The following is a 22,787-nucleotide window of genomic DNA, read 5'->3' on the forward strand; positions in this document are numbered from 1 at the left end:
AACCCTATGGCAAGTGCGCCTGCCGTGGGCCTACGATCCTGCATTATGGATAGCGCGTATCTTTTAGAATGTTATGTTACAAAGTACAGGTTTCTACAAAAGTGACGGTAGCTGTTCAAAACATGTGATGCGTCGGCTTTTGCGCCTTTAGAAATATTCAGAGTGGACTTCCATATATATATATATATATATATATATATATATATATATATATATATAATATTCACAGCACACGCAGGGCGATGGACGAACCAGGCTAGCGTTAAGGTTGCATTTCTCGACAAAATTTTCATTCCACGCCCAGTAATCACACAAATCATTTGCGGCTTCGTTCAGGGGCACAAGCGGGATTTCTGGCTGGTGCTTGTTGCGTTTGGCGCAGGAATATGGCTAGGAGCAGGAACCACATACGCACAATTACGAGCAATATACACACATCATTTCTCCAGAGGCTGACGCAAAAAACGTGTAACGCGAGGATCTTACTTGGCTGACACGACGACTTCGTGGCAGCCGAATTCTGAATGCTGCACATGCAGTGAGGGTAGCTATATGAACTTGTCGATAGGTCATCTTGTAGACTGTTGTAGCGCAGGCAGAACGGAATGGGGGTCATAGAAGGCAGATGGGAAAACGCACAGCGCCAAAACACCTGGGAACAGCTGTTTACGTGCGCCATGTCGCACTGAACTTCAGAAACTGCTGTTGCGCACTCCAAAACAAACCTTAACTAACACGTTTTTAAATTACTAAATGTGCATATTATTTGCTCGTAATCAAGAAAAGTAAATAATATTATAATGTAAACGTTTTAATCATAACAATAAAGGAATTATGCGACGTGTGCCAGGAAACCTGGCAGTAGGCAAGCCTGGGCGTCGCACCAGTCGCATTGTTGAAATCGCAATCATGTGAAATGGGCCCTCTAAATACCGCACTGCGACGCGTGCGACTGCACCGATTTTCGTCGTTCCAGTCGCAGCATGTGAAACAGCCTTAAGAGCTCCGCTCTAAAAGCCGTGTGTTTAGTCCAGTAATTTTAGAAAGGCTAGAGCCTCCCTTGTAGTCATGGCTGTGCTGTTGGCATCAGGCTAAGGAGCGAAAACAAAGTCGTCAGACACTGGTCTGATATCGACGTGTGCAATTATTACTTCTGTCGTTCTCACGCGTACGCAAGGCAAACGCAAAACACACGTGAAACGTTTTTGTGGCTCTAACAGGGTTCACAATTTGTACCGGTGTCTCTGCAACCTATACGGTGCGTATTTATAGGACCTGGCAAATGCGACGTCAAATTGAATTCTGTGCATCATACCTGTTTGATTGCGTTTTATCTTGAGAGCCATATACGGAACTTTACTTCTGGTTCCCGCTTATGCACACGCCCGCAGCGCCAACCTGGTCACTGCCTATGTTCTTTCAACCATGGCGTCGCGCAGGAATGCGCTAACTATATGAGCCCAGAACGAGATGCGAATGGACGCACTAAAATACGAGCATAGTGAGTCGGAATAAACAGTAGCGGGGGAAAAAACGAGTACTAGCGCTTAAGGACTGTCGTTTAAGCGTCAATGCTGTGCACTTGCCGCGTCCTGGCGACGACGACGAAGAAGAAGCGCTCGTCCCTAGTCAGAGATCGGCTCCGTGATTGCTAGCCAATTACGCAGTGCTAATTACCTCGTACCAAAGTTTTGCTTGCACCAATGTGTCCGTGCAGGCGAGCGGCATCGACCGATACCAGCTGACCCCAGAGGTGCTTTGCCATATTTTGTGACTGCTTCTACTGCCGCCGTGCGGAGGATTGCTAGGCTTAGGCGTGTTCCGCGGACACTCGGCCCAACAACACCGTCGCACCGACAGCGGCCTGCCGTACACCACGGCGGCTGCCACTCGTCAGCTCCGAGATGGAGGCGCCCTCTGAAACAACAATGATCGTGGACAATCACATGTGCGTTCAAGTTCAGGGAACAGAGATATCACCCGAGGCATACCACAGCGACGCCGGATGGACGCTCGCGGGGGAACGCATGTCGAGGCTGCGCCAGCGGACCCCCGCCAGCGGCAAGCCCGACGCACCCGGCGGGTGTCAAACAAGCACGAGGTCAAAATTCTACAAGAACGTCAGAGCCTCGGCCATCAAGGCAGCACGCATGCCAGCCATGCCACTAGAAGAAACCAAGATAGTTGTCAGACCCAGAGGGGGACTGGACATCGTCAAGACCGGCACCACCACCGTCGCTGCGGCCATACTCGCTGCGGCCAAGATCACGAGCGAGGAAAGCGCCGCGGACACCATCTGCCCCAACACACAACAGAACATCATGGTCGTAAGTACACCGAACGAAGACAACGCGGCAAGGTACGCTAAAATCCAGGAAATATCCATTCAAGGCAAACCCTACGAGGTCAGCGCATATCGCACGGCACCTCACGACACCGTGAAGGGCGTCATCAGAGGCATCCCCATCGACGCGAGCGCCGAAGAGCTAGATAGAAAGATCGTCAACGAGAGGAACCCGCTAGCAGTGGCCTCAAAAAGGATTGGAAGTACGACCACTGCGATTGTGGTGTTCCAGGGGCCCAAGGTACCGAACTTTGTCCGATACGGAGTCACCCTGATTCCGTGCCGCCTCTACAAGAAACAGATCGACGTCTGCCAGCAGTGCGGCCGAGTGGGACACCGCAAGGACGTTTGCCCGACCCCCACAATCAAGACGTGCCTGGCCTGCGGACTCGCGAACCCTACAGAAGACCATCGCTGTACCCCAAAATGTCAGTTGTGCGGAGGCGAACACCCGACCGGAGACCGAACGTGCAAAGCGAAATACAAGATCCCCTACGTAGTGCGCAAGCGACAATGGGAGCGCCGACAGGCCGAACGCCAGCTACTGTCGGAGAGCGATTTCCCGCCACTGGACAAGCCGCTAGCTGCGCGAAAGTCAAGGACCCCATCGGAAAACCGCGCGCCCAAATCCAGAGACAGCAGTTGTTGCAAGAGAAGCCTCAGCAGGAAAACGTCACCGTCACGTGAGCGAGTGAGCTGGGTCGACGCAGCGAAAGGAAACAACATAAGGAACGTGCAGAAAATCACCGAAACCACGAAGAAAGAAGATATGAATAAGGTCCGGGAGGCAAATGAGCTCCTACGACACGAAAACGCGGCGTTGCGAGCGACCATCAACAACCTCACGAAAGAGATCGCCGAGATTCGTCAGTTGCTACTATGCAACAACGAGCCTCTACAGAGACCCATGCCAAGCACAAGCAAGACCGAGGAAACGACAACGAACATCCAGGAGACAGCCATAGAGGAACCGGCACCGAAGAAGCGAGCCATCGAGGCCACGCACACGCAAACAGAAAACGATCGCATCGACAGCCTCGAAGCGAAATTCGAAGCGACATTCAGCAAACTCGAACAGCTAATCACGACAAACATCGCAGCAGTGACAGCACTGAAACAAACAATGGAGACCTACCGAGCCGATAACACGAACAGATTCGCCTACATCGAAAGGACCCTACAGCCGATGGTAGGCCACCCGACGTTTGCGCCCCTCTTCGCGCATCATCCACCCAACCAGGGAGCCCCGTACACGGCAACGCAATCATGGCCGCCAACGCAACACCAGCAGCAGCAGGTGTAACCGCGTGGCAGTGGAACTGTCGCGGCTTCGGAAGGAAGAAGGCAGTCATCCAACAGCACATCGTACATGCCGCGCACAAGCCAGACGTTATACTACTACAAGAGACACTAACCGACGCACCGTCCCTCCCCGGCTACAGAGTGCACAGGGGCCGCCCGACGGCAGAGGCCTGTGCACCCTGGTCTGGAAGGGACTCACGTTCGTCGAACATGAGCTGCAAAGCAATCTCAAGATCGAGCACACACTGACCGAAATCATCCCTGGCAAGAAGAGAAAAGGAAGCATATTTCTGCTCAACGTCTACAGCAAGCCATCTCAGAGAAAACAGAGATTCAAGACATTACTGCACAGAGCCAGCACCGCAGCGGGCCGTAACTCCCTGATCGCGTGCGGAGACTTCAACGCGATTAACCCTGCCTGGGGCTACAACAAGTACACAGCAAAGGGCCGCGACCTGTACCAAGACGCCACGGAACTCGACTTTACCCTCATCACGGACCCGACACATCCGACGAGAATCGGTAACTCCGTGTCCCGGGACACCACTCCAGACCTCACGTTCGTCAAGAACGACATCCGGGGCGCGATCACATGGAGAAACACGGGGATCGACCTAGGCAGCGACCACACCATCGTGGAAATCGGCATACCGGAACACAACGACACCAGCGTCAAAACACACAGATGGATAGACTGGGATGCCTTTCGAGACGCCAGAAGCCTGAAGAGCGACGGTGACGACGAGATCGAAGACATCGACTCGTGGACGGCCGAAATCACCAAGAGCGTACGCGACGCGACCAAAGAGATTGAAACGGGCGCGGAGATCGACAAAGTAGACAGCCGGCTTGCGCATCTCATCGAGGCCAAACAGTCGATACTAAATCGCTGGAGGAAACAACGGCTTAACCGCAGACTGAGAAAGAAGGTGGCGGAGCTGAACCGAGCGATCGAGGATCACTGCCGCGCTCTCTGCATGCAACAGTGGAACGAGATCTGCAACGCGGCAGACGGGCAGATGCATAGCGGGAAGACGTGGAACCTACTGCGGCACCTGCTCGACGAAACGAAGACCAAGTCGCACCAAAGGGACAGACTCGCCAAGCTCATACATCGGGCGGTCTCAGCACACGGCGTCGACGAAGTCACCAGGCGCATTAACGACAAATACCTGCCGACTACACCTACCGAACAACACGCGCCGTACAGCGGCCTGCCTAACGCGAACCTCGATCGTGACATCGACGTCGAGGAGGTACGCGCGGCCCTGCACGACCTCAATAGCCGGTCGGCAGCCGGCCCGGACCTCGTCACGAACAAGGCGCTCAAGAACCTCGATGACGGCTCGATTGAAAAGCTCGCACACTACTACAACAAGTGCTGGAGAGCGGGAGCGCTGCCAAAGCTGTGGAAGACAGCCAAGACCATCCTGATCCCCAAGCCGGGGAAGCCGCCGGACACGGATAACCTCCGGCCCATCTCGCTCACGTCCTGCGTGGGCAAGGTGCTGGAGCACGTCCTGCTCAACAGGTGGCAAGACTACCTGGAACGAGAAGGGCTGTACCCGGCCACTTTGATCGGCTTCAGACAGCATCTCAGCACGCAGGACGCGATGCTGCAGCTCAAACACCAAATCATCGATGATGGCGGCAGCGCCCGCGACAACAAAGCCATCCTAGGGCTCGACCTGCAGAGCGCCTTCGATAAGGTGAAACACTCGGCGATTCTGTCCCAAGTCTCCAAGCTCAACATGGGGGAAAGATCCTACAACTACATCAAGGACTTCCTCACGGACAGGACTGTCGAGCTACGAGCAGGCGACCTACAGACGCAAGAGAAGAAGCTCGGGAGCACCGGAACACCACAGGGATCGGTCATTTCGCCAATGCTGTTCAACCTGGTAATGATCGGAGTGGCCGAAAAGCTCGGGTGCATCGAAGACGTCAGGCACACCATCTACGCGGACGATATCACGATATGGGTGACCGGTGGCAGCGACGCCCACATCGAGGGCGCGCTGCAAGCCGCCGTCGACGCAATAGAAGACCAGCTGGAAGGCACCGGACTGAGATGTTCGCCGAGCAAATCGGAGCTTCTCATACTCCCACCTACCAAATACAGCAGAGGCAAGACTAGACAACGCGAAAACGACAAAATCAGAATCGTGACCAAATCCGGCAACGTAATCCCCGAGGTCGGCAAAATTAGGATCCTAGGCATGGTCATCGAAAAGCACGGAAGGAACGGCGAAACCATCACCCGTCTCAAGGCAAAAACAGCCAACGCGATTCGACTCCTCAAACGAGTCACTTCCAGAAAGGCTGGCATGAGAGAGGAGAGCCTAATTAGGCTCGTCCAATCTTTCATCATCGGCCACGTCGCGTACGTTGCAGCCTACCACAGATGGCTGCAACACGAACGAAACAAAATCAACGTGCTCATCAGAAGAGCGTACAAGACAGCGCTGGGCCTGTTCGAGTCCACAAGCACGGCCCGCTTGTTACAACTCGGGCTACACAATACGCTCGACGAAATAGCCGAAGCGCAACGGACCTCTCAACTGGAGCGGCTGTCCATGACCAAAGCCGGGAGGAAGATACTGGACGATCTGGGAATAAGACGCTCGAACGAGGTGGAGATGAAGCTCCCCGTCCCCGAAGAGGTCCGACGCCAGACCAGAATCGACCCCATACCGAGGAACATGAATCCCGAGTTCAACAAGGGAAGAAGAGCGGCGAGGGCCAAGGCTCTCATCGACCAGCATGCCAACGACGAACACGCGCGGTACGTGGACGCGGCCGAATACCAACGGAACGCCTTCGCAGCGGTCGTCATAGAGGCGTCAACCGGCGCCACGAGGACGGCAGCGAGCGTGAGAAGCACCGAAGCGGAGCAAGCGGAGGAGGTAGCCATCGCCCTGGCCATCGCCGACGCAGACTGCCACACGGTGCTGAGTGCCTCAAGACAGGCGGTGCGAAACTTCGCCAAAGGGCGAATCTGCAGGGAGGCTGAGCGCGTACTGCGAGCGGTAAAACTAGACGAACGAAAAGTACGACTCAAGTGGTTCCCGGCGCACGCGGGCGACGCGTCGGAACGCAATGAGAACCATAACGAGACGGCACACGCCGCGGCGCGAGCGCTAACCAACCGCGCCCCGGCGACAGACCGTCCGACATGGTTCGGAACCAAGGACCGCATGACGGATTACAATGAAATCACGAAGGCCTACCGCTTGGCTCGCAGGACTCTTCCACCCCCGCACCCGAGACTGAGTCGAGCGGAGGCGGTAGTACTGAGACAGCTCCAGACCGGATCGCTGCCGAGCCCGAAACTGTTAAATCGCATGTACCCCGAGACATATCCGACAGATATGTGCAGAGTCTGCCGGAGGGGGACCGCAGACTACACGCACATCTTGTGGGACTGCATTAAATATCCAGAAGACGCTAACTCAAGAGCACTCCCACCGCGGCTCGAGGCAGCCGCGAAGAGCTACGACCGAGACGATCAGCTCTGGGCCGTCCAGCAGGTCCTCGAGGCGCTCGAAAGGCACGGACCCAGCGAGCCGGCAACGGCGAGCGGAGACCCGCGCCGAGTAACGGCACCTTCGAGGATGACGTAGGCCCTCGTCGGGGCGCGCGAGCGCCCAACTGCAGGCATAATTAAAGTTTCTCCAATCCAATCCAATGCCGCGTCCTCTTTTTTTTGCGCTACAGTTTATTCCTTCTAAGTTATGAACCAACTCGCCCCATAAGTGGTTTTACGAGTATGCTAGTTGTTGCTCGGATTTTAGACGTGGAGGCGTAACCGTACGGTTAAAAAGCTCGTCGTTTATTGGCATCTTCGTCCTCTGTATAGTTAGATTACCTCTACTTCTCTTATTGCTTAATTCCCAGCTGCTTGACGGTTTATAGTACATCGCGTCACGAAAAACACTGAATCTCCGAGTCGAAGTTTTTTTTAATTCGTAAATATGTATACTTCACGGCGGGTATACGCGCTTCTTTTTTGGCAGAACTTTTTGATGAAAAGAAAGCGAGGGCACAGTGGTGAGCAAACCAGCCATTGCAAGATGATTAACTAAGTGGTTGCGTGAAACAATCTTGCTATTCTTCGAGGTCTTGATATTTTACGACTATTTGGGGATTAATTTTTAGTCCCACCGTTACGCAACATTTGTTTTCAGCGGTCTTTCACCGAAGCGTTCCAAACAGCTCAGCATCCTCACTCCGAAGGCAATGATACACCGGCCTCACTGCCATTACAGCATTTCCGTACAGTACCATTAAATGTTTTAGGCTGACTGCTCGTGTGTTTTAACATGGAATTTTTGGTTCATAAGTAGTGTGGACACTTTTCAGTACAGATCTATAGTTCATTATTTGTTTATTTATTTATTTTCGCACTCAGGTGTCCGAGAGCTTTACATAGAACAAGGCTAGAACAAATATATGCATTTCTTATGCATTACGCAATATTATGCATTATTATGCATTACGCAATATGCATTACGCAATATTTCGGTGCATAATTTGCACCGCATAATTCCGTATACTCATGTGACAAAAGGTGCCGAAGGAACTTGTAAGAAGTGTACCAAACAGCATAGCGTGACACTGGCTTGATGAATGGATCGATATCATTGGAACAGATTACATGTCAGAATTAGAAAATAAGGCGATTTCGTTCTACAATTGGGGTGTTGACAAAATATTGCCCCACTCTCCTACCTTGGGTGACATCTGCAGGTGAAATAAAAACACAACTATTTATCTCATTTAACGTAAACAAAGTTGTTGCTTACAAGACAAAGTATGTTGCTATTCCACCTGTGATTGAGAGTCAGTGTTTCATATTCCGTGCGAAGCGCGCGGGCTCTCAATCACTCCTTTATTGCCTGCCTGATGGCTTCCTTTGTGCGTGTGTATCAAGGGCGCACAAGCAACGCGAAACAGAAGATATGTGGGACCACTATAAAACTCGAGAGTAGTTAGAAGTGGCGCCATTGTCGCATCGTTCGCAGCCTTTCGCGTTGTTCGGGCTTGGATGGTGAACGTTGTTTCGGAGCAGCACGCTTCGCACGTTTCGCTGCGTTGCGATCGACTCGTACTTCGTCGGCGATGTAACTCAGCGACACACTGAGCGACAAGTATTTATCTCGCATTTACACATAATAAGAATTGCTTAGGTCCCCCATAGCTTCTGTCTTTATTTTCGCACTCAGATGGTGATGTGTGCGCGTCTATTGAAATGCAACACTCACAATGACAGGTCAACCTAAATAAATAAATACAGAAAGAGAAACGGAACGCTGGTTATTCATTTTACGCGAGTAACTTCTTCCTGGATGGTTACTCCATTTCCGCGAGTTCGGATAGCCGTCCAGATGTTCAGCGCACTCACTACGTCTAGGTAGCGTTGTGGTTATTCACTGTATAAATAGTGAAATGCTTGCAGCGGTTGTAGTACAAATGCTTTCACACTTCAACTGGTGCAAAAATAGACATTGTGCACGACTAGAGTTTTTATTGATGACTTCTGCTAGGCAACACGCTGCTGCGCTTCAAGGAAACAGCTCCTTTTGCGTTTTATAGAGCATCTTGTTTCTTTCGTCGTGTTGTCCGTCGTCCAGCGCAATGAAGACGGGCTGTATTTCCGAAATTGCCTCAGGTGGAACGCATGGCAAGCATAATACTATAGAATTAAGGAGTGATAGGGTCGGTATCTAGGCGCGTGAGAGGAAAGCAACTTAATTTTCATGTGTCTGCTTTATTGCATTTTATGATGTGTTCGCCTCCCTTTTTGGCTCTAGTATAATGTGATCGTTGATGACGCCGCTGTACGGCCACATCGCAGGAAAACGTGACGTTTACTAAAGGCCCGAGAAAGTATGCTTTCTTCTGATGACGGCATTTAGCTGCGATGGGTAAGTGGCTTTTCTGTCGGCGTTCCTCCCTGTTGATTGCTGTGTGCAAGGAAGTCTGTAACCGAGGTAATTATACTTCTCAAGCGTGATTTGCAAAGCGCTGAGAAATCTTTGATGTCGTTATTTACAGCTGCAGTCGTTAGACCCTTGGTATGCTCATACTGTATTCAGCGTCTTTGTTGTATTTGCTGAATGACATCACGGTGTTTCTGCCGTTATAATGACAAATTGCTGGTTACTCTACATATAGCGCATCCAGTGATCCCAACATAATTTTTCCACCTCAAGGTGGCAACCTGGGGCTACGTGAAGGCAAAATACTGCATCATGCGTGGCAGCATAAAGCACAGACACAGACAGGCCTGTCTTTTGTGACGAGGTGATTCAATAAAAGGTCGCTTGATCGCGCCACTGGCAGAACCGAAATTCTAAACTGTAGCCTCGTGATATACAGAGCAGTGCCTTTAAAAATATGCTGTGGTTATGTGATCCGGTGTGTGCTCGGAGAAGGTAACACTGTCGGCGTATGCTGAGAGTGCATGACGTAAAGGAAAGAACGTGCCCGAGGAACTTGGGAAGAAAGAAGCAGATTACATAAGATGTTTAAACGACAAAGATAAAGGAAACGTCAAGGGGAGGCGTGGCCAGAGCCAGCTTCGTACTATTGAAAAATTATGGCGTATCCAAGCAACGAAGAGAAACCGACGGCAGTGTCGATTGACACTGCTTAATGTATGTCGGATGGCTGACACGTCACCATATACAGGGTGTCCAACGTAACTTTAGCCAAACATTAAAGATATGCAAATGTCACGTAGCTGTGCAGAACCAAGGTAATGTTGTTTATTGTCGCTTGGAGAAACACAGATAATTTTTTTTAATTCCACGTAACTATATAATTAGACCTAATTAATTTATGAACTTCTCAGATATTCTAAGTAGATGAAAAACGTCAATGAGAGAATTGTAGAGCATCACGAAAAAGTTCCCATTTGTTGCTCAACACGTGCTACATGAGTGAGGGAGTGAAGTAACCTTATTGCAGGTCCAGCGAGGACGCGAACTCGTCGCGCACCCGGCTAGTCCCACGTCGGGACCGGCAGGTCTGGCCCACCGGCCCGGTCCCGGGCACGCCGGACAGCCAGGATTTGCTTTTATAGAGGGGCTACGCAGAAGCGAGTCCCACTCCTCCTTGATGAACTTGGGGTATGTCGACCCGCACTCCCAGAGCATGTGCGCTAGAATGGAGGTCTGCCCGCAGGAGGGGCAGGCGTCGTCGCGATACACGTCCGGGTAAGCCTCGTGGAGAACGGACAGACACGGATACGTGCTGGTTTGCAGAAGGCTAAGCGAAACGGCGTGCGCCCTATTCAACTTGGGGTGAGGGGGTGGAAAGACCCTTCTAGACATGTAGAAGAATTTTATAATCTCGTTGTGAGTAGCGGGAGCGTCCCTGTGGCCGTATGGAGGAGGCGAGTCGGTGCTTCTTGCAGAGGAAGCGCGGTCAGTGAGGACACGCGCAGCCTCATGAGCAGACTCATTGAGGTTCGGGAGAGCACCCTCGACCGACCCTACGTGAGCGGGAGACCAGTGGATTGAATGATGCGTGAGAGCATATCGACTCGAGCTGCTAAGGAGACGAGCAGCTTGCTTGGCAATGCAACCCTTCTGAAAAGCCCTAACTGCCGTTTTGGAATCACCATATATCTCGGACCCACAACCGTCTAACAGGGCGAGGGCGACGGCGACTTGCTCGGCGACTCCGGGGTCTGAAGTGCGAATCGAGGCGCTATTGGAAATCTTGCCGCTGGAGTCGACCACAATGATGGCAAAGGTCTTTCCGTCACTATACTCCGCGGCGTCGACGAAGCTTGCTCTAATGTCCTATGGCTTGATCTGTTTGAGGATGGCTGCTGCTCTGGCCTTGCGTCTTCCCTCGTTGTGGATGGGATGGACGTTTCGGGGCACAGGAGCCACTTCGAACTTGTCTCGAATGCACCTAGGGATCGAGGTACTGACCATCGGGAATCCCGCAGGTTGGTAACCCAGCCCTTCGAGGATGTGTTTACCTGCCGCTGTGGTGCTCAGGCGAGTGAGTTTCGCGCGTTCTTGGGCTTCGGCAATCTCCTCGGCAGTGTTATGCACCCCCAGCTTGAGGAGATCCTCGGTATGGGTCCTGATAGGTAGCCCGAGAGCCCTCTTGACCACTTTGCGGATGATAGCGTTGAGCTTGTCTCGCTCCGTTCTGAGCCAGTTGGGCATAGAAATTGTGTACGTAAAGTGACATAGTACGAAGGCAATGATAAGCCTGAGGAGATTGTTTTCCTTCATTCCTCGGTGCCGGTTTGCTATTCTGCGAAAGAGGCGGAAAGCGTTGTCAGTCTTACGACGATCTTGCGGAGAGCCGTTCCGTTCCCGCCGTTGAACTCGACGAACATGCCCAGGACCCGAATAACCTCAACCGTGGGTATCACAAGAGTGTTTTTTCGAGCGTGAAATAATCCCGCATATACACGCAACTGTACTCTGAATACACGCGCTACTGGCCGCTCGAGGAATTTTGTGTGCACTCGCGGGGAACTATCACGCTCGGAAAAACTTCTATGTAGCACGTATCGAGGAACAGAAAGCTGTATGGGGAGTTTTTCATGTTGCTCTGCAATTTTCTCATTACCACTTTTCATATAAGTATGATATTTGAGAAGTTGACTAATTAGGACTAATTATTTAATTAGGTGGAATGAAAAATATAGTCTGGGTCTCTCCGAGCGACAGCAAGTATTACCGTGGTCCTGTCCAGCTACGTGGCATTTGCATATTTTTAATGTCTGGCTCAAGTTACGTGGGACAACCTGTGTATTCAGTAATGGCCAAATTTCTGACCAAATCGGCGAGTAGAATATAAAAACAAGGAACGTGACCCATGCGTCGTCGCTGTTTAATGAGAGGCAAGCAGCGCAATCATTTCAGCCATAAACATGGTGACTGCTGTGCTCAACGCCATACACTCTTAAACTCTAAAAACAGTTGCGCCCTTTGGAGTGTATATTTGCCACACAACATTAATCGTCATCTGCCATGCCCGCATTTCCTTTATTTAACGCCGCAAGACCGGTACTTCCAAGTCACGAAGGGCATGCACGTTATCAGCATGGCAGAACCTTCTCGACAGGAAAGTAGCGAGCGCAGCATTTTCAAGAAAGGAAATGCTGGCTAGAAAAGTGGCGATAATCGTTGTGTAGCAAATATACACCCCAAAAGTTTTAAACCTTCCTTAGTGCGTAAAACAGTTGCACCATTTGGGGTGGCTGTTTGTCACACAACAATAATCGCCATCTGCTCTACTTGCGTTTCCTTTCTTGAAAATGCTGCGCTCGCTATTTTCCTGTTGACGATACTGCGTCACGCTGATAATGCGTGTGCCGTTCATGACTGGGAAGTACCGGGCTCGCCGCGTTAAAAGAATGGAAATGCGGACAAGTCGGATGGCGGTTACTGTTGTGGGACAAGATACGCCCCAAACGGTAATAATAATAATAATAATATTTGGGGTTTTACGTGCCAAAACCACTTTCTGATTATGAGGCACGCCGTAGTGGAGGACTCCGGAAATTTTGACCACCTGGGGTTCTTTAACGTGCACCTAAATCTAAGCACACGGGTGTTTTCGCATTTCGCCCCCATCGAAATGCGGCCGCCGTGGCCGGGATTCGATCCCGCGACCTCGTGCTCCGCCCCAAACGGTGTTAACGTTTTTAAGAGTGTACTTGATTATGCACTGCCTTCGTATGTACCGCCTTTTTGAAAAGTTCCCAAGGCCACTACGAGCAGAACGGCTGCAGTAGCCTTAAGCGGTAGCAGCGTGAAAATTCCCCCGGGACAATACCAGAGCTCTGCAAAGCGTTTAAAATTTAAAATGCTGTTCGAACGGTGAACTCGAGAGTTCTCCGCAGCCTAAGAGAAGCGCGGCGAATACGATAGATGCCCCGCTTTATGAGCCGGAATCATGACAGAAGTAACGCGCGCAATGTCCTTGACTTTTCATAAATGGGTTATCTCATTATTTGAATTAAATTGGTTTTGCGGGCTAAAACCATGATTTGCTATAGTGGTAGTGGGGTATTAGGTAGTGGTGGGCTCCCGAATAATTTTGACCTTTAACGCGCCCCAAATGCATGGGACACATGCGTTTTTTGCATTTAGCCGCGATCGAAAGGCCGCCGCCGTGGCCGGGATTTCATCCCGCGACCTCAGCCGTGCAACACCATAGCCGTTAGGCCACCACGGCGGTTATCTCATTATTTGAATGTTCGGAGCAACCTACGTTAAAAGGCGTTCTAAACCATTTTGCGTCAGCTATCGCGTATAAGGGCACCTAGATGTGGTTTCCATTGGCCTCCGAAGAACGTCCGTCTAATCTGAATTCTTTGCACTATAAATGGCTCTGAGTGGAAGCTTGCTCGAGTTATTCTCTTCATTCTAGGGGTGATCATAAATGATAAATTCAAGGTCATTGCCTATGTGCATGGCGGACAGCGTTACCATGGTAATGGTTATAATCCATTAAGTATAACTGTGGAAGCGTGCAGCGGTGGCGTAGAGGTAGAGCATCCGCCTCGCATGCAACAGGACCGTGGTTCGAATCCCGGGGCCGCGCAATTTTCCACCGGATTAAAAAAAATCCGCGTGTTGATAAAATCGCACAAACAGGCCTGGAGTGCGGCCTCATTCCGGTGACCAGAACCGGTTACGCACTCCCTCACCAGAGCAGGATTGGCCACCCTGGTGCAGTACTTGGCCACAACCTCCCATATCAACACAACAACCAAACCCCGGCCCTCAGTCCCCAGCAGCTGCGAAGCAACTGATCACGGCGGCGGTCAGACCTGTGACGCAGCAGAGGGTGCTAAGAATCCCTGGATCCGGACAGGCCGCCATTGGAATCTGAACCTGGCAACGCTTAACGCTAGAGCGTTATCTAGTGAGGCGAGTGTAGCAGTGCTATTGGAGGAATTGCAGGGCAGTAAATGGGATATAATAGAGCTCAGTGAAGTTAGGAGGACAAAGGAAGCATATGCAGTGCTAAAGAGCGGGCACGTCCTGTGCTACCGGGGCTTAGCGGAGAGGTGAGAACTAGTAGTCGGTTTCCTGGTTAATAAGAATGTAGCTGGCAACGTACAGGAACACTATAGCATTAACGAGAGGGTGGCAGGTCTTCTTGTGAACCTTAATAAGAGGTACAAAATGAAGGTCGTACTGGTGTACGCCCTCCACATCCAATCATGATGACCAGGAAGTCGAAAGCTTCTATGAAGACGTAGAATCGGCGATGCGTAAGGTCAAAACTAAATACACTGTACTGATGGACGACTTTAATGCCAAGGTAGGCAAGAAGCGGGCTGGAGACAAGGCAGTGGGGGAATATGGCATAGGCACTAGGAATAGCAGGGGAGAGTTATTAGTAGAGTTTGCGGAAAAGAATAATATGAGGATAATGAATACCTTCTTCCGCAAGGGGGACAGCCGAAAGTGGACCTGGAGGAGCCCGAACGGCGAGACTAGAAATGAAATAGACTTCATACTCTACGCTAACCCTGGCATCATACAAGATGTGGACGTGCTCGGCAAGGTGCGCTGCAGTGACCATAGGATGGTAAGAACTGGAATTAGCCTAGACTTGAGGAGGGAACGGAAGAAACTGGTACATAAGAAGCCGATCAATGAGTTAGCGGTAAGAGGGAAAATAGAGGAATTCCAGATCAAGCTACCGAACAGGTATTCAGCTTTAGCTCAGGAAGAGGACCTTAGTGTTGAAGCAATGAACGACAATCTTGTGGGCATCATTAAGGAGTGTGCAATGGAAGTCGGTAGTAACTCCGTTAGACAGGATACCAGTAAGCTATCGCAGGAGACGAAAGATCTGATCAAGAAACGCCAATGTATGAAAGCCTCTAACCCTACAGCTAGAATAGAACTGGCAGAACTTTCGAAGTTAATCAACAAGCGTAAGACAGCTGACATAAGGAAGTATTATATGGATAGAATTGAACATGCTCTCGGGAACGGAGGAAGCCTAAAAGCAGTGAAGAAACTAGGAATTGGCAAGAATCAGATGTATGCGTTAAGAGACAAAACCGGCAATATCATTACTAATATGGATGGGATAGTTCAAGTGGCTGAGGAGTTCTATAGAGATTTATACAGTACCAGTGGCGCCCACGACGATAATGGAAGATAGGAATTCGGTCTAGAGGAATTCGGAATCCCACAAGTAACGCCGGAAGAAGTAACGAAAGCCTTGGGAGCTATGCAAAGGGGGAAGGCAGCTGGGGAGGAATTAGGTAACAGCAGATTTGTTGAAGGATGGTTGGCAGATTGTTCTAGAGAAACTGGCCCCTCTGTATACGCAATGCCTCATGACCTCGAGCGTACCGGAATCTTGGAAGAACGCTAACATAATCCTAATCCATAAGAAAGGGCCCGCCAAAAACTTGAAAAATTAGAGACCGATCAGCTTACTGTCAGTTGCCTACAAGCTATTTACTAAGGTAATCGCAAATAGAATCAGGAACACCTTAGACTTCTGTCAAGCAAAGGACCAGGCAGGATTCCGTAAAGGCTACTCAACAATAGACCATATTCACACTATCAATCAGGTGATAGAGAAATGTGCGGAATATAACGAACCCTTATATATAGCTTTCATTGATTACGAGAAAGCGTTTGACTCTGTCGAAACCTCAGCAGTCATGGAGGCATTACGGAATAAGGGTGTAGACGAGCCTTATGTAAAAATACTGAGAGATATGTATAGCGGCTCCACAGCCAGCGTAGTCCTCCATAAATAAAGCAACAAAATCCCAATAAAGAAAGGCGTCATGCAGGGAGATACGATCTCTCCAATGCTATTCACAGCGTGTTTACAGGAGGTATTCAGAGACCTGGGTTGGGAAGAATTGGTGATAAAAGTTAATGGAGAATACCTTAGTAAGTTGCGATTCGCTGATGATATTGCCTTGCTTAGTAACTCAGGGGACCAATTGCAATTGCAAGGGTAGGTCGAAAAATTAATCTGCAGAAAACTGAAGTAATGTTTAACAGTCCCGGAAGAGAACAGCAGTTTATGATAGGTAGCGAGGCACTGGAAATGGTAAGGGAATACATCTACTTAGGGCAGGTAGTGACGGCGGATCCGGATCATGAGACGGAAATAATCAGAAGAATAAGAATGGGCTGTGGTGCGTTCGGCAGGCATTCTCAGATCATGAACTGCAGGGTACCATTATCCCTCAAGAGAAAAGTGTATAATAGCTGTGTCTTACGAGTACTCACCTACGGGGCAGAAACCTGGAGGCTTACGAAAAAGGGTCTACTTAAATTGAAGACGACGCAACGAGCTATGGAAAGAAGGGTGATGGGTGTAACGTTAAGGGATAGGAAAAGAGCTGATTGGGTGAGGGAACAAACGCGACTTAATGACATCTTAGTTGAAATCAAGAAAAAGAAATGAGCATGGGCAGGACATGTAATGAGGATGGAAGATAACCGATTGTCATTAAGGGTTACGGACTGGATTCCAAGGGAAGGGTAGCGTAGCAGGGGGCGGCAGAAAGTTAGGTGGGCGGATGAGATTAAGAAGTTTGTAGGGACCACATGGCAACAATTAGTACATGACCGGGGTTGTCGGAGAAGTATGGGAGAGGCCTCTGCCCTGCAGTGAGAGTAACCAGGCTGGTGATGGTTATGATGATGATGATGATAGGCTAGTCCAATAGTGGGTTGGATTGACCTGTGTAAGGTGTTGCACATGGTTGTGTGGGAGCGGGATCTCCTTATCACTTGATCTTGATGGCGTTGATATGGTCTTGCTGGCTGTCTGGGTAATTGTGTAGTAACTTCTCCAGAGCCTTCTGTCCGTTCCCTTCGGTTTTGATGGGGCACAGGATGGCTTTGAGTGTGTGCCACGTCTTGGACATAGCCAGGGCGTCACCGAAGGAGGTGCAGAATCTGTACTAGTTTGCCGAGGAGCGTTGCATGGTATATTCTTCTGCTTCCGCTGTTGTTTGTGCGATGCGTGTCTGGAGTTTCCCGTTGTTGTTCTGTGTTTTCCAGCGGTGAATGTCGTTGCGTTTGGCATCCTACAGTTGTATTAATTGGAGACCCACCTGTGGGGTCTCTTCCGCTCTGGTGATTTCCTTTGTGTGGCGTTCTGTCGAAGGAGGTTGTCGCACCAGTCTTCCAAGTTCCTGATTAGTCTGCGTCCTTTTCTTGGCCTTCTCTGATTTTTCGCCACTCAGTGAGATTGGCTGTGCCGATCTGCCTGCGTAGGCGTCCGGTCTGTAGTGTTATGTTCAATATGTAGGGATCGTTGCCTAAGTTTCCGAGTGCGTTGAGCCATTCGGCTCGCGATGCTTGTGTCATGAAAGCGAGGTCGGGAGTGGAGTCGCGTATTACGCTGTTCCTTTCCCTCATCGGTATGTTCGGGTCTGTGATGCGTGTGAGGTGACATTGTTCAAGTAGTGTTTCTAGCTGGAGGTCCTTCCAGTGCCTCTGGTACTCTCATAGCGTGTTCTGAGCGTTGAAGTTGCCTATGATTACCAGGGGGCTGTCTTTGGCTAGGCAAAGGGGTGACCCTAATGAATTTGCCGATGTTTGCCCTCCTTTAGATCAAGTGATGTATGGGCTTGAAGGTAAGGCACATTGCTGAATGCGGAGATAAGTTGAGGGTCAACCAATAAAAAAGGGGCTTGAGAAAGGGGTCACAGTGACCTGTCCGCGCTTGAGGTGAGAAAGATAATGAAATGGCGAGGAGGTTTCGGCTTTCTGGCTACCCGATACATATGCCCAAGGATGGAAGAAATAGAAGACAGAAGTTTAGGCACAATACTATTGAGCTGGTGGATCAGGAGTTCCGCGTGAAACAGTCTTGTGTATTTTTTAAATACAGATGCATCATCAGCAGGAGTATCTTTCAATTTGCCATATCCACCATTATTTCTTTGATTACTACAAACAAGGACGCGTTTCACTAAATGTATCGAAACTCGGGCAATCGAGGCCGAATTTTAAATGTCACGAAAGTGGAAAGAGTACCGCGGAGTTGCAGAAGCTAACGTGGAAGTCTATGGTATATACACGGAAGAACTAGGTGGCTTTCAACATTTACTGCTACCAGTTGTATTGTTTTGAAAATTTCTTTACAGCCTATATTTCTGCCTGTAATGGCACTGTATTTCCAGAAAGTCGGAAGAAGTAATCGGTGAACACTCCGGGTTATGTGGAGAGGTGATCGATAGCGCACCCCTTAGTTTGATAAATTAGGAACGCTATAAGTGCAATCGAATTTTGTGGTCGCCCAGGCGAGACATGCGGCTGATCGAGGACCGGCACGTGGTGGGCAACGCGTTCATCTTCCTGGCTGCCGGCTTCGAGACGACGGCCACCTCACTGGGCTTCCTTATGTACCTGCTGGCCACGCACCCCGACGAGCAGGAGAGGCTGCGCGCCGAGCTCGAGTCGGTGTTCGGCACCGACCAGGAGATCAGCTACGAGGGCCTGCAGCAGCTCAAGCGCCTCGACATGGTCGTGCAGGAGGCGCTGCGCATCTACCCGCCCGTGGTGCTCTTCATCAGCAGACACTGCGACAAGGACACCACCATCATGGTGACGCGAACCTTGTTTCACACACGATTGGCTGGTGTCGCTGCGCATGTACCCGCAAATATTCTCTTGGTTCTTTGTCAGCGCACAAGAATTTGAGATATATTCGGCTTTCACCAGCAGTGGATATGTGAGTCACATCGTCGGCTTTTATAAGCTCTGTAGTCGGGTTTTCCCTTTGTGACCAGCATAGGTGCTTCCGCGTTCCCTGTGATGTTACTTTTGTAGCTTTCCCTGGTCATGTGTACCGGATTTTCACTGCCAAATTAATGTAAAACGGCGCAAAATCTGATAAAATTAAACATTTTGAATTCATTGCTACCTACCTTCGAAATATGAAACCTGGTTATTGTAAATTTACCGGGATAGTGTCGCTATTTTTTTAGTTCTCTCAAATTAATGATTGATAAAACTGCTTCATGGACGATGAAGAACATCAATTCTATGAACGTTTCTGGCAAACAAACTTAATCGACCTGTCAATACTCTATATTTATGGCCCACTGAAGTAGGTTTCAATTCTACAGAGTTTGCTCGCTGTGAATTCCATTTGTGCGATTTTTTCGTGCAGTTTACAATGTATGATAACTAAATACGCCTAAGATGAGTAACGGGCATTTAAATTTTCTGCTTATTGACCGCGATGGAGCATTCAATAATACGATCATTAGTAGTCAATCAAGTTGCCTTTAAAAAACCCAGTGTACAAAACGTGTACTCGACGGGCAAAACGCTTCCACATGCACATTTCGTTTGCATGAAGTTGCACTTGAACGACTTTTTGGGGGGTCTCTTGAAGTTCGTGCAGGAAAATTGTAATGTTACTGTGTGTTCGCATAGCCTTCTGTTCTTAAAGGAAAATGAAAGAAAACCATGGAGTTAGATTGATAGAATATGGACTTCAACACTATGGAAAACAACAGAGTGGCAGGAAAAGAGCAGGAAATTATGAGACAACACGGGTTCTTTATCACAAGTGAGATTTTTTGTGCACTAACTAGATATGCCGGGTCTTTCAGCGAACTCTTTCATAATATTTTAATTGCCCGTGGCAGATCGCATAATTCTAGTCTGCCAGCTGGTCTACTCGAAGAGGTGGAGGTAACACACAAACAATTGAAATGCATAATCACGTGATTAACAAAAAGTCACTAATTAAGTTTTAACTAATTACCTTGCGGCACATATTGCAACTTAACAATTCTAGCCGTGAATTTCGCAAAACGGATTCACTTGGAACGAATTACCAGGTTGACACCAGTCTCCAGATAATAATTCGCGAAGTTTGCGGAGAAGTGCATTGGCGTTCTAGTTACTTGCGTGCTTCACTGCATGAAATGATGTTTTGCTAAGAAAGTAAGTGGAACGACAGCGCATTTTTACCGCAAATTTGATGGCGCATATCTCGTAAAGGTGTCCACCATACAATTCTTTTCTAGTGGATATGCCTTGATGTCTCACCCGCTAGAATAGGTAAGTTGCCATTTGTACCATAAGGTAATTAGTTAAAACATAATTAGTGAACATTTTTTAATTTGTCAACTATGCATTCTAATTTCTTGTTCAAGCCCGCTTCTTCCAGTAGGACAGCTCATGGACTGTAATTGTGCAATCTGCCGCAAGCAATTAAAAAAAGAATTTTTTTTTTTGAAAGCGTTCGCTGAAACACCCTGTATATGCTTGCAAAGGTATGCGTGCAAGCTCGAACTTGTATGTATGTCGTAGGGATTCGAAAATCGTTAAAATTCTGCTGCGATCGTGTTAGCTAGACGTTCGTTGCCTTACGCTACGAGTAATCGCAACATATGAACTACACGATTCCTCTTGCATGTACTACATGCATTACGGGCCTTCGTGTACGCGCACACACACATACATATTGTTGGAACGGCACGGTCCCTCCGTCCACGCCAGCAGGCCCCAGTCGTGGCCGGCCACGCACAAGAGCGCCCAGCTGAGCCTCGAACCGCCGCTCGCGTTCACGAGTCTGTCCTCCACTTCTTTACTGCTGGCTCCGCTGCCTGAGTTCCCGTTGTATATAAGCCTATATAGTTATATCGTCAAAATTATAAAACCTTTAGTTCTGAGGACAGTGCCCCTTTTTCGGACTCGTTCGCACTTGGTTTGTTTCTTCCTTCGTTTATGTGTTCGTTTCTCTTTGTTTCCTGCACGAAGTCATAAGAGAGAAAGGCTGCGGTCGACGCCGCTGTCAAGTTTCCACGCCAGCTGTGGCGTCTCATAGACTGAGGCAGGTTCCTTGCTTTTCTCTATTCTCCCTTTCGAAATGGATAGATCAATGGTTATGCATAAAAATAATGTAGTTGCGTTGGCAAAACAGTAGAGAAACCATTCAGCATGCTGTATTTATATATTATATAATATAATATACTCTATAATATATTATATATTATATATAATATATTTATATATATTATCTATATAGCAGGAGGTGAACGGGGAATCGCGATTTGGGTGTACGAGCTATCATTATTTTTTTGTGGCTGGTGATATGCCAGGTGCCGGGTGATCGAGAGGTCCGGGGCGAGGTGCAAGGAATGGGAAACGGGTTTATTTACACATTTACCTGGTGTTACCATCGGCCAGCCGAAGTAGTGACCTTCTAACCTCTCCTGCTCCACTGCGACGAATCGCTTCATGAAGCTAACATTGCGTCCTCCTCCGGCAGAGCTGCGGTGCCAGCAAGGCGAGAGACGTTTGGCGGATCGGGTGTTGTTTGTTAGTTCACTGTCGCACGGGCCAATATCAGCAAGAAACCCCTGGAAAAGGGTGTTCTACAGTGTTTCCTCACGGACTCAGGTAACCGCCACGGTCGTTTGAGAGACGCTCCAGCTAACTTCAACAGCTGGGTCATCCCAGGAACCAAGATGCGCCAGTTTGAGTCAAGCATGGCAGCTCCTGTTTACGGAGCTCCCCTCCTTTCTGTGTATTCAGTGCACAAAGGTGCGGGAGTGAATGTGTGAATCCTCGCCCTCACCGCGGTCTTTCGACGACTTTGGACGCTCCGACTGGATGAAGGTGGGACGGCAGATTTCCCTGGCCTAGGGATCCAGGGAGGACAGAGGGGGTTTTATCAGACTTTGTGGCTCCTCAGGGTGCTCCACTTCAATCATGCTACACTGACGAGACGTAACTAATATTGTAAATAGACACCGTGTATTCCTCATTCTCAATGAGAACATGGTCCTCCCTTCCACAACGCCCTTACGCAGATTAGCTGGACAATGACATGAGCCAGCCACCCCTTTTGACAAGCCCGGCACCAACTCTTACAATGGTGAGAGTTTACGTACTAGCACGAGTACCAGAACGAACAAGAGTATTAGCACACGTGCGAGTCGGAGCCGCGTGCGAGTTGAAGCACGCTTCGACAGCACTCAAGATCCACTTTTTACGCACTTCTTTCTCCCCTTTCTCTCGTCGTGGAAATTCATTGTCCTTCTTGTCGGCCATCCAAAAATCGCTGAACCGTTCGAAAACTCCAGCCCATGACGTCGCATCGTCCTGCCGGGCTCCGCCTCCAACCTTGCACGTAC

The 22,787-nt window shown here is 49.5% G+C and overlaps 2 protein-coding genes across 2 annotated transcripts in view; both read left to right on the plus strand.

Moving 5' to 3' along the window:
• Nucleotides 1-22,787, plus strand: part of LOC142580045 (cytochrome P450 3A8-like) — a 73,403-nt gene that overhangs the window by 45,780 nt on the left and 4,836 nt on the right. Inside the window, exon 6 of the mRNA XM_075690793.1 lies at nucleotides 18,933-19,236. Coding sequence (XP_075546908.1) covers nucleotides 18,933-19,236 — 304 coding nt within the window. The remainder of the gene's footprint in view (nucleotides 1-18,932; nucleotides 19,237-22,787) is intronic.
• On the plus strand, nucleotides 1,859-7,551 carry LOC142577671 (uncharacterized). The gene is made up of 2 exons (XM_075687140.1): nucleotides 1,859-3,210; nucleotides 7,544-7,551. Exons 1-2 carry the CDS (start codon nucleotides 1,905-1,907, stop codon nucleotides 7,549-7,551), a joined length of 1,314 nt encoding a protein of 437 aa, XP_075543255.1. The 5' UTR covers nucleotides 1,859-1,904.

This window comes from Dermacentor variabilis, chromosome 4 (assembly GCF_050947875.1).
Source record: "Dermacentor variabilis isolate Ectoservices chromosome 4, ASM5094787v1, whole genome shotgun sequence".
Taxonomy (NCBI): domain Eukaryota; kingdom Metazoa; phylum Arthropoda; class Arachnida; order Ixodida; family Ixodidae; genus Dermacentor; species Dermacentor variabilis.